Genomic DNA, 17,127 nt, shown 5'->3' on the forward strand with positions numbered 1-17,127 from the left:
TGCCCATTGATTCCTGCATGTTGCACGTCCCCCGCTGCCTTATCGACACCTCTCGGGGCACGTTTAATGACCAGTCCTCAAGCGTATTGAGCACCGGGGAAGCACCCATCTATCAAATGGTTTCTTGCTGCCAGGCCAGGAAAGGGGCAGGAAGCAGAAGATCTATAGATTTAATTAAACCCCGCACCATCCATCCCCACTTACACGACAGCTCCTCATAACTCAGGGCCGGGGCAAGGAGCCGAGGAGCTCGTTGAGGAGCAGCTCCGTAGTCTCAGCAGCAGGGAGGAGGCTGGAGCGGCCGAGGGAGCCGCGTTTCCGCGCGTCGCCTCCGCATCCCAGTCCTGGGAAGGCCACGGCGCGCCGCCAGCATCGCCCCTACCCGCTGCAGCCTCCTGCCTCTTTCCCGATGCGCAGCAGAAACGCCGGCCGGTTCCGGATGCCGAGATGGGCCCAATTCTCCCCAGGGCTTTGGCTTCCTTCCCAGGCTCTCGTGCTGTCTCTGCCCCGTGAGCTGCCCGGCTGCATCTCAGGGCAAAGCGTGGTGCTTGCCTGCCCCGGCCGCGCGCAAAGGCGTGCGCAGAAAGCCGAGGCGCACCGGTGGCCCTTACCTGTGTAAAGGGAAATGTAGGAGGAGTCGATCACTTCGAACTTCAAGCTGGGGAGGAAAACTCGCCACTAGAAGAGAAGGAGAGAGGAAAAATCAGTGCCAGGGCTTCAGGACCCGGCTGCCCAGCCTCAGGCACCCCAGGCCAGGTCCTCATCCATCCTCAGCTCCCGGTAACTTACCCCTAGGCCCTACGCTTTCCCCAGCCCTGACTCTGCAGGAACGACAGGGATAATCTGACCCATCCCAACTCTTGCCGTAACGCAGAGCGATTTGGGATTAGCACACGGGCTTGTTCGCTTTGCAGCTGGAGAGGGGAGGCAGGGGAGAAGGAGCCCTGCCTGGCTGCTTTGCATTTGGCAGAGGGGCTGAAAGGAGCCTCTTTACAGCCTCTGTAAGGGCTGATATTTCACCACTGTGCTGCAGAAGCCACGGCGAGAGGACCAGAGCTCTGCTGAGATGATTTACAACGACCTGAGTCTTTAGGCGACAAGAGAGATCTGACCTAAGAGGGAAAAGGCATCCGAGACTGTCCCAGCCAGGAAAGCCCACCTCCAGCCGGCTGCCCGAGCCCTGCCGAGGTGCCCAGGCACAGCACGCTCCTCCCAGGGACGTCACTGCACGGGGCAGATCGGACGTCAGCCCTGCTAAAACGGCGGAGCCGAAGAGGTGGGAAAGCTGGGGGGTCTTTTCCTGACAAGGGGGACATCTCAGTACCACCAGTGGCCAGGAACCCCGTCCAAAGCCTGTCTTTCGCTGAGCCCTAGGGCATCCTCTTCCCGCATCTCTCTTCCGCCGCTGTACAAACGAGTTTGCTTTGACTCAGGCGGGTCTTCATAGCTGTCTGCACTGATTTGACTCCAGACGTTTTAAAAGCTATGCCTTGAGATGGACGCGAGCCTTTGTCCAGACAAGCCCTTAAACACCCACCGGGAAAGATGCGTTAGGGTCCTTTTTTTGTTTGTTTATTTGTTTCTCTGAGAACATCTGAAAGGCTTCCCTCCCTCCAGCGAAAAAACGTCTCCCCATCTGTTTGTTTTTCACATTAGAAATTCAGATCTTAATCTGTGCCGGATGCTCCGAGATGGAGCCCTTGGAGGGCCAAGATGAGCGATGGGGAGGAGAAAGGCCAGGAAGGGGTGTTGTCTGCCTCTCTGATGCTTTGCTGGCGCAAGTTTGACTCCGGTGATTAATGACTGCTTGGGAGAAAGGAAGCCTTTGCTCAAGAGCCAACATCTTCCCCTCCCAGAGAAAGCCTCAGCTCCCAAGACATACGCTCCAGGCCTTGCCAGGGTTGTGCAGCCAAGACAGACAAGTTCAGATTTGACACTCCTGATATTTCAAAGGTGGAAGGAGAAAAAAGGGAGCCACTCCACTTCTCGCCCGTCTCTCCCAGCGCTGGATCTGCAACACAAGCTGGCAAGGAGGAGGTGGGATGACAGCTCGGGGCGGTGACACACACGGACAGCGTCCTGGCTGGGACCGGCCTGTCTGCCCTGCAGCTCTGGGCTCCTCTGAGGAGCTGTGAAGGAGCGTGCGGGGGACCTTCCTCCTCCGCCAGCCCTCCTCTCCTCTGCGGAGGTGCTCAGGGGAAAAGAGAGGGGATGGGACTGACCCAGGTGTCCGATCCGCCGCTGAAGCCCGGAGCGGGACCTCTCCTGGGGACGCTCCGTTAGCGTCCGTTATGGGAGGTGCATCGGCCTGGCAGGAGCACTAAGGAGGCATGACAGGGACTTTAGCTCCTGGAAGGCCATCGGCATGAAAGGATCAGAGGAGCAGGGAGAAAAGCAGCCCGTGCCAGGTGTCCTGGGCAGGAACAGCCACTTTGCTGATGGAGCCCGGGGCGGGGAAGAGCCTCCATCTGAGCAACGCTGGCTCGTCCCCTCTGTAGACTGGGCTGTGCTCCAGGATAAAGCATTTTAATACACATCAGGAAAGGCCCTGGCCTTGGCTTGGAAAGCGTGACGAAATTAGCCTGAGAGGAGCGTGGTGGGCATTTACTCACGCCAACTTCCACGTGGTCCGAACCTCGGTCATCTTGTTTGTGGAGCAGCTCAAAGTAGTAGCGTCTGGAGGACATGAGGCTGCAGAAGAGGGGAAGAGGCTGGTTAGAAAATAGAGCTGAACCTACTGCTACTGCAGCTGGGGTGACGGGGAGCTCCTGGGCCCTCAGCACCAGAGGAGCCACCTCTGGAAGCCGTCTCTGCTTTGCCAACGTGCGGCTAAAACTTCCTGGGGCAGGGAGAAAGGGAGGTTCCCGCAGGCGTGTGACCCCCCGCTCTGCTGTCCCAGCAGCCCCCAGCCAGCCCCGTGGCAGCTTTGGGACAGGGGCCAGGCGCTAGCAGGTCAGCGAGCAGCCGGGGACGAGCCCTGCGCGGTGCTCACCGAGTCCGGCACGGGGAGGGGCCGGCGTTGGCCCACGGCCTGGCAGCAGGGACACACTCACCGTAGAGGCTTGGAGACCTGGGAGCTGAACTTGGTAAACTCCCCCGGGGCTGTCCACTCGGTGCCCAGCTGCGGGGAGGAAGAACGAGCGTGTGAGAGCGCGTCGCGGGGTCACGGGCCAAGAACAGCAAGATCCCAAAAGTGCACGGGTGTGAATGCGGATCACAGGATTTCCAACCCTGGGAGTTAATGCCGAGAAAATCCAGGCGAAAATATTAAAACTCCGCTCCTGGGGCACGTGCTGGTCTTCGGTAGCTACACTTGGGACACAATCAAGGAGATGGTCATCACAACTCAAACTGAGTCTGGCCAGAGGCAGAGGTGAGGGCCTGGAGATGCTGAGATGTCCTGACATTTCCCAGGGGAGCAAAGAAATAGGAGAGCTGCCTCTGGGGAAGTCACACAGGATCCCTGCGCACGCAGAGGTGCTGCAGCAGAGGGACTCAGACAGGAGATTTTGTGGTGCCTAAGGAGGGTCCACGGGTTGGAGACACCTGGAACTGAGAGCTAGGGACCCCCACAAGCCACGCCAGCATCTAGGAGAACGCAGCCTTCCCTCCACCCCCAGACGCCGTTACCGGCTTGCGAGGAGCAAAGGGATCCCTTTGCGGCAGCTCGAGCATCCCCGGCATGGGGAAACACAGCGGACACAGAAGAACCGAGGAGTGAAGATCCCTACCTTGCCCACAAACGCAGCCAGCCGGGAGTTGGACGGACTCTCATCGGAGCTGAGCCAGAACTCCGAATTGTCGTCGGACGCCACAGAAAACTGGAAGTCCCCTGGGGAGAAAGCGGAAGAGAAGGTCACCATGCAGGGATAAAGCAACCATGCAGGGATAAAGCAACCCTGTTGGCCTGGGCTGGGTGTCTGAAGGGGACGGTGTCTCCTTGTGATCTGGGGAAACAGCGGGGACGGATGGACAGAGGCAACAGGTTGCCCCAAGCCTGGGCTCTGTCCTGCATGGGGCTGGGGCTTCTTCTCTATTCGAACCATCCAAGGAAAAGGATCTTTGCTCCAGGAAGACTTTCCCACCCGGGAGGCGGGGTATTAGGTGCCGCAAGGGGCTCTCCACTTCTCTAATAGCCCTTTTGCCCTTGCACGGCCCCAGAAGGGGGAAGGAGGCAGCCTTTGACACGGCAGAGCTCACTCACTCACCATCCTTGAAGGGGTGGATGTAGCCAAAAATCCGCAGCCCGTAGTTCTTCCACTTGGGCGACACGGCCAGCTTTTTCACCGTGGTGCGGGTCTGGGGAGGGGGGTGAAAGCAGGAACAGCTCCCACCCAGGCTCAGGCCCGGCAGCAACATCGCCCAGCCCGCCTCCGTCTCATCTTCCCGCGGTCCTGTGCCCCGGCACCAGAGGGGACGCAGGGGTCCCATCACCACCCGCTGTTCTCCTCCCGCCCCGCTTGGGAGCCTGGCTGGCTCCGATGCGATTACCCGCCCCGAAACGAATCCGAAAGCCCGCAGGCAAAGGTCTCGAGTGGGCACCGAGCTCAAGGCCAGGCAAGATCAAGCAGCTCCCAGGGAGGAGAAGGGAGGAGCAGGCCCCCCCTCCAACCCACCGCCACGGCGTGCTGCACTCACGTGGGGAAAGAGCGGAAAATGCAGGTTCTTCCGCAGGTGCCGCACCGCCCCTCCGCACCAGTCTTCAAAGACGTGCAGGTTTGCCTTCCCTTTGTACTGCGGGACGAGAGCACGGCAGCGAGCGATGGAGACGGGCCCTCCCTCGGCTCCCAAAGAGCCAAAACACGTCAGCAAAAGCCCTACGGGGGTCTGAGGGCAGCGGGTTTGCCAGGACCTCCTGGCCGACTCGGAGACGCTGCAGCCTGGCAGCTACCGAGCAGCGTTTTAAGCCAGGAGGAGGTCGGGAAAAGGGATGCGGCGAGGGACACCAGCTCTTAGCTCCTGCCCCACGTTTTGGATGGGAAACCCGGCGGGTGGCAGATGCAAAACACGGCTCAGCTTTCAAGGCAGAGCTTTACTGCAAAGCTGGTGGGATACAAAACCAGCCCTGGCTTTCGGGTGGGAGAAAGGCTGAAACAGAAAAGCCTCCCTGCCCCGCTGCCCCAGGAGAGGGCCTCCCCCACGCCAGCCCCTCTCCCCCCACCGCCAGCTCTCCCGCGGATGCCGGCTCAGCCCCAGAGGACCGCAAGGCCGGTCCCCGCCATCGCGAGCCGCCCCTGGCGAGCGGCCCAGCTGCCTAATTTACGGGCTGCCTGAGGAGGGCTGACGCTGCTGAGCGAAGGTCCCCCGCTCCCGTTAACACACGGCCACGTTATTGATGTCTCGCCCTGCTCGTGCCCAGCCGGCGCAGCCAGCCCCGGTGCCTGGCTCGGAGCGGGGGACCACGGGATGCTCCCGCGTCCCTCAGCACCGGCGTTGCGGCGGTGCACGTCTCGCCGCCTGCCTGGGCTCAGCCAGCGGACCACGACGCAGGGAACGTCCCCGCTGGCTTGCTCCCACCAGCAGCCCGGCCTGGGCCGAGAGGACCATCGTCACCGCCTCCGACCCCTCGCTGCTCCCCGCACCGACGGCCCCCTCGCCGGCTCACCTCCTCGTTCCAGGGCAACGCCTGCTTGGTCAGGTTGAGTTTGGGATGCCTGGCGGCTCGGTCGGACCATCGGCCTCTGGAAAACCAGCCATCCGAGTCCTGCCCGAGGAAGCGGGAAGGGAGATGAGAAACAGAGGGATGGGGGCCAGCGCATCCAGGACCGGCACGTGGCACAACCCCTTCCCTTCTCCCGATGGGAAGCGATGGCCACTGCTCTGCTTTAACCCACGGGGCCGGGGAGATGTTTCCCTGCTGCTGCCTGGCAGACGGGGAGAGAAATCCTGCCCTGGGATGAATCCAAGGAGGGAACCGGAGCCTTGGGGGAAGCGGTCTGCCAAGCAGACGTGCTTGCAGGAGGCTTCTCTCCCCCTAAACATCTCATTTGCGATGCCGCTGCAGCTGGCACAAGACCCACCAGCACACACTGCCCTCGGCAGCGAGCTCCTAGTGCCTCCACGCTCTCCCAGAGCCCCACGGCATCTCCCAGGGCCCATATGAGGGTCCCACGGTGCAAGGTGCTGCACATCGCTCGCCCCAGCCCTGCAAAGGGAGGTGGAAAGGCATTTCTGAACCAAGGCAAAAGCTCGCGGCGCTACCTGCGAGGAAAAGCAGGGCACCCGGGCACAAGCCAGGAGGAGGCAGAGAAATATTGGCAAGGCGTCCCGGGGAGTAGGGTTTCAAAATGTTCCAGCCAAACTTGTTTCCCTTCCTCCGCTGAAAACAGAACGCTTTCTGTTCCTCTGAAATGCCTGTCTTTTTCCATAGGCTTCTGAAAACAAAATATTTTGGGCTCCGTCTCCCAAAGGACGGAAGCTCGGGCGATGATGCGATCTCTTACGGCCGCCTGCCACCGACTCGCGCGCTTGCCGCTGGGTTTTATCTGGAACCGACTGATGGACAAATATCTCAAAAACATCCAATCCCTACAAGATTTCTGGTGACAGCCTGCTCCAACAAGGCGAGAGAGATCCAAATTAGCGAAGAGTTGCAATGCGAACTCAACCTGACTATCGCACACCAGAGACTCTACCTGGGGGGGGGGGGGGAAGGAAACAGGGGGGAAGAGGGAGACACCCAGATGACACCAAACCAGCTTCAAAACCTCCAGCTTCCAAAATCCTTGTTCCCCGAGCTGGAAGCGGACGGGACAGCAGAGAAATCGGAAAAGCGGTGACTTCAAGCAAGGCACATCCCCGCCGTCGGGTTAAGCTGCTCGGCAGACGCAGGCTGAGGGAGCAGCACAGCCCCTCTTCCCTGTAAGGGGATTAGGTTAATCCGATTGCTCGTGGCTCGTAATTTAGTGGGACTAGGCGAGCGTTCCCCTTCGGCCGCCTTGCCGAGCGGCAAGGAGGAGCCGGACACCACGAGCCAGGCAGGATGAGCCCCTTCTCCTCCACGCGGCCACTTTGCCGAGGAAGGAGAAAAGCAGCGTCGGCAAAGCCAGGCCCATTAGGATGCGCAGCACTGGGGAAATAATTAGCAAACTCTGCCTAAACCAACTCATTAAAGTCCCGGAGGAGGGGAACGATGCCCTTGGAAGACGTTATTAGAGAGGCGGCGTAGCTGTGCTGCGATTGCTCGGAGGAAGGATTCCTTCTCTGACCTGGAAAAGCCGAGCGGTAATTACAGAGCGGCCTGGAGATACGGCACCAGCGCCCGGGTACCCGGAGCGCGGACGGCACGGAGGGAATGTCCTTTCCGACGTCCCCCTCTGTCTTCTTCCAGCACGGACACAAAAACATGCCCACGCTTTCTCCGGGCTCCTGGATGGATCATGCACTCACAGGACCACAGCCCGGGAAGAGGAGATGCTGGGAAAGGCCCACCCGGACGGCAATGCGCTGCAGGGACGAGGGCAGCCTCAGTGCCGGAGCGAGACAGTCATCTCACCCACGCCGGAGCAGCGCTGGCAGGAGAGGGGAGCTCGGGAAAAGCATCCCTGGATCCGCTTTGCAGCCGCACTGGGGCGCGTGACCGACGTCCTCGTTTTCCTCCTTTGTACAGAGCCTTTTTGAGGACAAGGAGAGAGCGGAGCAGCAGTCCTCTTCTCCTCCAGCCCCAGCGAGGGCTCTCGATTGCCGCCTGCCAGCAGGCCAGACGCAGCCAGCCTCTTCCACGGCCTTATTTCTCACCGCCTAACTGCTGCCGAGCCTGAAGCCAGCTCCGGGTGCAGGCCTGTGCTCTGGAAACACAGCTCTCCCGCCGGGACTGCAGGGGAGAGGAGCCTCGCTGTCCCTCTGCGGCGAGGGACGAGGACAGGTCGCTGTCCCTTGGGCAGTGACAAAAAGACAGCACGCAAAGGAAATCATCCAGGGAGAAGAAACGCAGGGGATGCCCTGCGGCAAGAGGGGGGCAGAGAGACAGCAGAAAGAGGGATCGGGGGGCTGGACGAGCTGCTTCTGCCCCGATCTGCTGGGACCGGGAGCAGGCTGCTCTGCCCCAGCACCTCTTTGGGCAGGATGAGAGCAGGCACCTGGCGGGCTGGGGGGGTCGAGCGGAGACCTCGGCAAGTCCCCTCCCACCTCCGTCGCCCTACGAGTCTCCGATCAGCACCTGCTCCTCCTCGCGGCTCTCGCTGGAGTCCTCGGCCTTCCTCTGCCGCGCCGACGCCGGGGCGGCGGGCGGCCGCCGGCCGGGATCCGTCGCCTCTCCCAGCCGCTCGCCATCTGGGGACGGGAACGGAGAAAGGAGTGAGACCGCGGCCCGCTCCCGGCCAGCCTCGGAGACGGCGCGCGGGGGACCAGCGCGGACCCCGTCGTCCCCCCCTCGACACGAGCTCAGACACGCGTTTTTAGGGGCGGCCGCGTCCCGCGAATCCCCTTTGGCCGGCCCCCGGCAGCTCCCCGCCTTGCCGCGGCCGCCCGTCTCCCTCCGGCTGGAGCGCCGCTCGCTCCCACGCGGAGCTTCCCGCGCCCCCATCCCAGCTGCTCTCGTCGGGCATCGCAGCCTCCCACAGCCGGAGGCGGCGATCATGTTTTCCAGAAGGGGAAAAAAAAAAAAAAACCCTGCAATATCGTTTTTACGCTAGAAATCCCCTGCCCCATCACTTGCTGCATTTTGCCTATTGAAAGGTTTTTTTTTTTTTTCTCCAGTTTACTATCCATCCTCCCCCTCTTTTCTTCTCCATCCTCCCCACTGGGGAAAAACAAACAAACAAACACAAAACCCCACACAAACGGATAAAATGGAGGGAGGCACGAGCTGAAGCCGCAGCACGGGAGGAGAGAACGTGGTTGCAAGTCCCTCGCGGCCCTTCCACCTTCGGAGGTGGGTTTCACGCGAAAGCAGCAGCCCTGGCTTTTCCCCTCGCCTCATTTTTTGCAGCAGCCACCCGGGCTGGGACCGTGGCATTCGGCATCCACTCAGGTCTCCCGGGGGGGAAGGCAAGTGCCTGTATCCCCCGGGATGCTCCTCTCCCGCCGCAAGAGATGCACCGGCCACGGGCTCGCGCGAGCCCCCGTCCCTGCTGCTTCCCTGTGTCCTCAGCCAAAACCTGGCCCCGCGGCAGAGCTGCCGCCAGGAACCCATTAGGGCAGGGTTAATTGCACTGTTTTGCATCTAAATTAAAAACCCACGGAGCGGTGGCGTTTAAGTAATGCCGAGGCGGTGACACCGATCGAATGAAACCTGCACGCCCGCAGCAAAAGCCTGGCTCCTCTCTGCAGGCATGGCAGCTGCGCGGAGGCAACTGCTCGCTCGGAGAGGTGACCGCGTCCCGGGAGGAGGAAAAGCGCCAGCAAAGCCGTAGGGAAAAAAAAAAGGCTTCTGCGACAGTGTTTATTCTTCTGCAATTCAAATATTGGGTATGAAAGTCAAGGACAGTATTAGCAAAAAAAAAAAAATCAAATGCTAATAAGTGTGGCTATGTGTGGGAACTGGAAATAAATGTCCCCCCTTGAATAAAGAAAGGAAAGAAAACAGCAGCTAGGACCAACTGGCAACGAACATCGGTTTGCCGGAGGGAAAGGAAAACGCTCCCCAAAGACGCAGTCCCTCCGCTCCGAAGCTCGCCTGCTCCAGCGAGAGGAGCGGATCAGGGAAGGCGAGAAGGGAAGGGGGGAACAGCGAAGAGCAAAGAGCAAAGAAAAGAAAAAAAATCCTCTTTTGCCGCTCACCCTGAGCGTGGAGAAGTCAGGCCCCGGGAGAGCACGACAGCCTCGAGGTTTTTCAGTCCAGCCTCCTGGCACCGGGAGTTGCCGCTGGCTACAACAAGATCTCCTCGACGAGCCGGAGGGAGAAACGTTGCTTAAAAGCAAAGTCAAACGCGGGAGAAGAGGCTCATTCAGGCCCGTGACCCTGGGAAGCGGGTATGGAAAAACCAGCACGTCCTTCCCGATAGCATCCCACGAGCCGGCAACGAGAGCTCGGCGAGGGACGGCTGTACCTCCGCGAGCGCCCCGGACGAGGCAAGCCGCGGTTCCTCCGCTGCGTCTTCTCCCCAAACACCAAATTTTGGCCAGGACCAGCCAAAGCCACTAAGGGATTCTGCTCCGTCCTCCCGTGGCTCTGCTCACCTCGGCCAGGCCCTCGGCAGGGAAAGGACGGGGCACCGATTCCCTCCCGTGCCTTGCACCGTTGACCTCCCAGGCCCTAAAATAGCCGTGGAAGAGCCGTCCGTGCCACCGGTCCTCTCCCGGACCCCCGGTGCATCAGGCAAGCCCTCCCCGAGTCACAGGCACCCCGCTAGGGCCGGGAGCCCATCGTGGGACGAGACTAGATGCCCTGAGTGCAAACGACCGAAAACCGGGAGCCCCCACGGGTTCGCCGGGCCCCGGGAGGCGGGTTTTCCGTTGTCGCGGCCGTACAAACCCCTTCTCAGCGCCTGTCCCCATCCCGTCCCGCAGCCCTTCCTCCGGGAGCCGCGGTGCACAGAGGTGCTTTCAAGCAGCGATTCCCTGCCTCCGCGCCGCCTTTTCTTCCCCTTCTGCTCGGCGGCACCCAGCTCGCTCGCCCCGAACACAGCCCCTTTCTTCAGGCGGCTTTCGGCGCTGGACTTTCTCCCGCGGCTCCTGGAGCCTGGCCAAACCCGCCGGCTCGTTCAGCGATGCCCCCTCCGCTGCGCTCGCTCCCTCTTCTCCCAGTTGCTCCTAATCAGCTTCCAGGGCACGGGAGCTCGTGGCAAGCTCGCTCCGCTCTCGCCCGCCGCGGATCCGGAGCCTCGTCGCCCAGGGATAAATCCGGACGCAGCCCGGCAAGCCGAGCCGCCTGGTCCGCCTCCTCCGGATCGGCGCGGGTGCTTCGCTCGGGGTACGTATGTGGGAAGCTCAGATCCGCCGAAGGATCGGGGCTGGGACGAGCCGAGCGGCTTCCCCGACTCGCGCCGTGGCCCTGCCGACGGATGTGCGGCTCCGACAAGCTCCGGTGGCTCGACACGAAGACTTTGCACAGGGCTCGAGACTGATCCATTTCTCCTACTTCATGCAGGAGCGCAGAGACTCCAGCTCGCCCCTTTGCCTTGGCGGAGGGGGCTGCCGGGGGCGTTCGGAGGGAATCGGCTCCTCTCATCTTCCTGCCAGCTCACCTGGGATCTCCCAGGGAGTCCTGGATGCTCCACAATGAGGCGGACACGCAATAAATGCAATTAACAGCATAATTAGCGCAATAAAGCGGCGCGGTCGAACAGCAACCGGCCAACAAAAGGCCATAAAATCACATTTGCTAGCGGACGGCTCCGGGGGGTCTTGCAGGGGACGGCCCGCGAGCCCTTCCCCAAAAAGAGATCCCAAAGAGCACCAAGGAGGCACCCCGGCCCCAAGCGCAGCAGCCAGGCGGGAGCCGCCGCGTAATCCCTGTATTATTTATAGCCACTTTCCCACCGAGCTTTTCCTCCGGAGCAGACGCGAGGAGCGATTCAGAAGGAAAAAAAAAAAGAGAAATCAAAGGAGGCCAGTAATGAGGAGCCCGGAGAGGACTTGCTCTCCGGTGGAGAAAGCACGCGGCGGTTCCCAACGGAGCGAACCGCCGCTGCCGCGCTGCGAGAGGCCCTCGGGGGCTGCAGGGCTCAGCCGGAGCCCCCCGCTCGCCTCCGGCCCCCGCCAGGCCCTGCTGGCTGACGTCAGCTCGAGATCCAGGCGAGCTGGCTCCGACGGGCGAGGACTGGAAAATAACGGTATTGGAGCAAAACGTCAAGCCAGAAGCCGAGCCCCGAGATCGCGTGCTGCAAACACAGCGTGCTTAAATGGCAATTTGGGAATGCCACCGCCGAGCCGCCTGGGAGCTGCGGTTTGGCTTCCCAGGCGTCATTTCTCCTTTGAGGGCTCGAGACCTCGGCCAGCCTCTGCCCCCCGCGTCACCCCTTCGCTGAGCCCACTGCTACGCGTCCCGGGGGCTGCTAGGGAAGCGGAAAGACCTTGGGAAAGTGAAACACCCCTATCTACACCCCGGCCGTGACAGCTCCTCTGCTCCAGCCGCGCGGCTCGCGGGGAAAGAGGCGTCCGCAGCATGAAGTCGGCATCGCCGGAGGCTTGCCGGCATCCTCGCCGGCACCCACGCTGGGAAGGCTGAAGAAGGAAGGAGCAACGAGTGCATGGAAGCCTTTTTTCCCGGGCCTCCAGCTTCTTTTGGACACGTCAAGGGAGACCTCAGCGGTCTCCCCAGTTGCCTCCACGCTGCAGGAGGTAAAGCTCCCCCATGGCCTCGGACGCGAGCCCAGGAACGCTGGGTTTGCTCGGCACAGGGCCGGCAGAGGAGGCATCACCGCCGCTCCTCGCGAGAGCCCACGTCCCAGCGGCAGCTACCCTGACACGCACACGGTGACCGGAGCGGCGAGGACGGCGACGGGCAGATTTAGCTCTCTGCTCCTGATGAGAAATCCCCCCGGAGGTTGCCATCTGCCTCTTCTGGCTTCCAATTCCCGCAACAAAATTCCCACTGAACGGGAGATGCCGAAGGAAGCGAGATCCGCTTGCAGCCAAACCCAGAAGAGCCTGTCCGCCGCTGTCCTCGACGTGTCCGGGGACAGGGCTGGAACGGGGTGCCAGAACGAAGCCGTATCGGTGTGATCAGACCTACACCTTAACCTGGGTCTCTACAGTCAGGCTGACGCTCCCTGTAAACAGAAGCTGTTGATAACGCCAAGTGGCACCACAACCCCCGCAGGAACACGCAGGACGGGCGCCTGTCCCAGGCCGTCCACCCCGAGGGGTAACTTCAGCCCCAAACGCACCTCGCAGCAACGTGGGCTCGCTCCCCGCTTCTGCCTTGGGGAAGGAGCCTGCCGGAGCAGCCAGCTCCAGCGCTCAAAGTCAGGCAGAATCACGGAGGTCCTTCGCAGGCTGGAAAAACGTGATGGTCTGGATGAATTCCTCTTTGCCACCCCTTCATCCAACCCCTGCTTGGCTGTGCTTCGCTGAGCACCACCGTCAGCCCCTCCAGGACATCTTTGGGCCACCAGACAAACGTGGGAGATGGGCTGGAAGCCCTCAGAAAGGGCATAAGCTCAGGCGTGGGGTATTCAGCATACCCAAAACCTTGGAGAGGGCTGGACTGGCCGTCCTGACCCTCAGTGTCTTGGTTTGTCCCTCTGCTGTGTCACTTGGCATTTCCCCTGAAGAGGACGCGGCAGCAACACGTGCCCACGAGCGGTGCCGGGGGCTGAGGAAAGGTGGGCTCTCCCGCGGCAATCATCCTCCTTTAGATTTTGAGGCTCATCTTCTAAGTGCAGATGAACTCTAGCTGCCCCAAAGTCTGAATTTGGATCTCCAAACCTCTCTGGACACTTGGTGTTCTCCAAATCCAAAGGAAGGTGGGAAGGGACAGGGACAACGCTCTCCCAGCTCTGTAGTGCCTCTCCAGAGGGAGTCCAGCTAGCCCGAGTCTGTCTGCGTCTCTGGCAAACGCTGCAAGACTTCCATGATGAAATCCTTCCCCTGACAAACCATTTCATCCGTCCCTTTCCTCCCCAGGGAAAAAAAGCACAACTCAAACCCTAAAAAAAGTCACGCAACATGTCAACATCAGCAACAAAAGGAAAAAAGCACCCTGATCTTGAGGGAAGCATCGCGCTGGAAAGCGAGGGGGAGCAGGGACTAGCTCGTGGTACCACGCGGAGCTAAGACACCGCAGCGCTGGGCAGCAACGTCTCGAGGGAGACATGAGCAGATCCACGCCACGACCCATCACAGCCCTGAGATGCCCCCAGGAGGGTTCCCCCTTTTTGGGGGGTGGTGTGAACAAGCGTCCTCCTCGGCACGGCACCAGGCTGCCTCCGGACCCACCGACAAGCCCCTGTGCCCAGCAGCTCCCATCAGTCCGGCAATCCCTGCTGCCTCGGCTAAGCCTCACTGCGTTCACACCCTCGTCCTCAGTCCCTTGCTGGCCACCTTGCCACGTCCCCCGCCACGTCCCCAAGCATGCAGCAAGGACGAGGCGAAGGAGCAGCACCCCAAAGCCTGCCCTGCTGTGCCGAGTTTGCAACCCCGGTGCTGCAAAGGCAGAAGAGACCAGCAAGGGGCTGAGCAGGAGAGAACACGAGCACCATCGAACATCTCTCTAGCCAGCACAGCTGCTTTAGTGGACCCCGGTTTACCTTGAGGGAGCTCCTGAAGCTCCTGGTTTCTCCTGCAATACAAACTGCAACATCCCCCTGGTCACCTGAGACCACGCCAAGCCCTGGTGCCTCTTCCTCCTGCTTTTCAGCCCTCGCTTCAGCCCGGAATCAGCGTTTGCACCACTGCGGGGTGGTTGTCTCTCCGTGTCCAGCCTAAAAGAGGAAACCAAGAGGCCCTCAAGCTCCCCAGAGAGCCCTCAGAGCAGCTCAGCTGGGCACCTGGGCTGGCCGCGGGGTCCGGTCCCGCACCGCGAGGATCCCACACGCCCCGCCGTGACGGCCCGCTCTGATCTCACTGCGGAGACGAGACACAAGCCGACAGGTACCAGCCACCTCCATCCCGTGCCTTGGCCTCCCGGGACACCACAGAGCTGAGCGCAGCCCCCAAAAGCTGTGAGTGTTTTTAAGCTTTCCGGATGGTCGGCTTGGCCCTCCCCGCAGCTCCCCAGGGACTAGGGGCACCCTGACGTGACACAGGCACCCGCCGGAGCAGCCAGCAGCGTCGTGGAGGGAGCACGAACGCGAAGCGAGGCGACATTTCGACCCAGACACGCTGCGGTGCTGGTGTTTACATCGGTGCCATCCCACCGGTTTAATCACCGGCAGCTCGGCTCTCTCCAGCGCCGGCCCCGGCTCTGAGTCAGCAGCCAGACAAGACGGAAGCACGAGCTTCCCCCCGCCACCAATCGTCTTAATGGGCTGTTAAGCAATTATAATTAGGCATTAAGTGTCAATATTGCAAACCCCTTCCGCCGCTCCGAAAATTCAGCACGAGATGCGCCGCCCTCCGGGAAACGGCACTGCGAGCCGCTCGCAGGGATGCCGGCAGACACGGAGAGCGTGCCGGGCGCCGCGCATCCACGCGGAGAAGGTACCCGCCGGCGCACGCGGCATCCCGCACGCAACCCGGGTCGAGCGCCTTTCCCTCGGCAGCGTCACGCCATCGGTCCCCGGTGCCTCTGCTCCCGGCAAGAGCGCGCGCAGGGCCCTGCCGGGTCTGGTGCTGGAGGTCTTTCGAAGGCACGGGTCTACCAAGCCTCCTTCGTGCCGAGGCGGAAAAATCACCAGCCGTCCTCGCGACAGCTTTCGCTGCTGGGCAGAGGTTTTTCGGAGCCTGCCAGGGAGATGTTTCCAGTCTCCCGCACCCCACTGCCTCAGCCCGACAGCCCGGCACGGCCAAGACGGGTGACAGGCGCCATATAGACGCGTCGAGCAAATAAGGGCTCCAGCCGAGCTGGCTAAGCGACGGCAGGCGATGGGACGGACGCGAAGGGGGCTGGCGGGCATCTCCCGCGCGGGGACAGCGCAGAAGAGGCGACGGGGCCGAGGCCAGCAGCGGCGGGAGGGCAATCGCCCGGACGACCCTGCCTGCCCACGCAGCGCGGCGTTTCGGCCGCTCTCGCCCGCTTAGGTGACGCTTACGTCTACGCTTGGCTCAGGAAAGGGCTTAGTTTCTGTAATCGGTAGCGGGAGGAAGGAGAGGAGCCAAGTGCTGCTTGGAGGGCACCACGGGGTCCACGGTGGGCACCCCGTTTCCAGCAGACCACGCTTGCACGCTGCTGGACCGCAGCCTTCCCGTGCCCCCGGGCAGCACTGGGGTGGCTTCCTCCCCGCGCCGGCAGTGCCCCAAGGCACAGGGGATTTGAGGAGGGAACTAGAGGAGCGGGGGGTTTTTTTAATCATCCCTCCCCCCGAACCAATCGGTTTTGTGCTGTTTACCCACTCCGTGACGTTCCCCGCAGCTGGAGCAATGGAAATCAATGCTGGTTCGCTCAGGGCTGGCGACGGAGCTGCTATTTGAGACCAGTCAGGCCGACGGACGCACGCGGGTGTCACGGACCGCCGAGAGAGGCAACACCAGCGTTTGCATGCCTCCAAGCGCTTCATTACCCTGCCTCCCCTTGCACATCGAGGGCACACGAATCTCCCCCGGCTTGCACCTCGTTTTACGTATATTGGCCTATATCCCCCCACCTCTAGCTTCGCTTCATTTTGCGCCAGCTCCAAAGGTGCAAACGGAGCTCGCTGGAGCGGCGCTGGGCCGACCACGGACCAGGTTGCGGCAGGGCGATGCTCGCTTCCCGCAGCGAGGATTTGGCCCTTGGCGCTAAGGCTTTCAGATTTCTAAGGTTTTCCAGATTTCCAGCCTGTGCCTATGACCTCTTTCCCCTCATTCCCATTGCCTTGGTGCGTTTTAAAGTTCCCCTTTATTTCCAATATATACGTGGCGGCCGACCCAGCTGAGCCCTACGCCTTTAAGGAGACCAGCACAGCAAGGGAGCATCCGTCTCCATTCAGCCTGCGAGCGCGGACGGCCTCCGCCTCCCCCTGAAATCCTCCCGCGCCGGGCTCCGCTGCGCATCCATCGCCCGCGTGCCGGATCCATCGGTCAGCAGCCAGCTCCCATCAATCTCATCCCCCCCCCCCCCGAAATCCCTCCTGCCCTGCCATCGCCTAGGCAACGAGCGCTCAAAGAGGGACGGGGCGCAGCGCGGATGAGCCGCCGCCGCCTCCGAGACGGCTGCTCCGCAGGGAGCGGCTCCGGAGAGACCCGGCCGCGGCGGAGGGAAGGAGCCGGAGGGGAGCGCCGCGAAGGCGGGCTCCCCAAACCGCCACGCCAAAAGCTCTTGGCGCGTGGAAAAGGCCGGCGGCGCGCATTCTGCAAAGCATTTCCCCCTCCCCGAGCGTTTCCAGATGTATAGCGCCTGTGCTTTCTAAGCAAAGTAATTTTTTTAATGAAAAACGTCATGCCTGCCACTTCCCCCTCTCCCCCTGCCCGTCCCGGCCCTCGTGGCCGTCACCGCACGGCCGCGGGGAAGCCGAACGCTGGACCGCCTGGCTCCAAAGCCAGCTGCCGACACGCGCACATCACCCGCCGGGACTCCCTTACGGATAACCCGGAGGCATCTCCCGGGCCAGCCAGGTCCGCGGGCCACCGGCGCGCAGGGACACGCGCGTCCTCTGCCGCTGCCGG

General features: G+C 61.9%; 1 protein-coding gene across 1 annotated transcript in view; it reads right to left on the bottom strand.

The window, feature by feature from the left end:
- The window catches only part of B4GALNT4 (beta-1,4-N-acetyl-galactosaminyltransferase 4), a 29,585-nt gene that overhangs the window by 8,173 nt on the left and 4,285 nt on the right, over positions 1 to 17,127 (bottom strand). Inside the window, exons 2-9 of the mRNA XM_064513251.1 lie at positions 8,159 to 8,271; positions 5,606 to 5,704; positions 4,639 to 4,734; positions 4,209 to 4,299; positions 3,732 to 3,832; positions 3,054 to 3,121; positions 2,613 to 2,691; positions 612 to 678 (exon numbers count right to left, since the gene is read on the bottom strand). Of these exons, the coding sequence (XP_064369321.1) occupies positions 612 to 678; positions 2,613 to 2,691; positions 3,054 to 3,121; positions 3,732 to 3,832; positions 4,209 to 4,299; positions 4,639 to 4,734; positions 5,606 to 5,704; positions 8,159 to 8,271 (714 nt within the window). The remainder of the gene's footprint in view (positions 1 to 611; positions 679 to 2,612; positions 2,692 to 3,053; positions 3,122 to 3,731; positions 3,833 to 4,208; positions 4,300 to 4,638; positions 4,735 to 5,605; positions 5,705 to 8,158; positions 8,272 to 17,127) is intronic.

The sequence above is a fragment of the Dromaius novaehollandiae genome, chromosome 5, assembly GCF_036370855.1.
Source record: "Dromaius novaehollandiae isolate bDroNov1 chromosome 5, bDroNov1.hap1, whole genome shotgun sequence".
Classification (NCBI taxonomy): Eukaryota; Metazoa; Chordata; class Aves; order Casuariiformes; family Dromaiidae; genus Dromaius; species Dromaius novaehollandiae.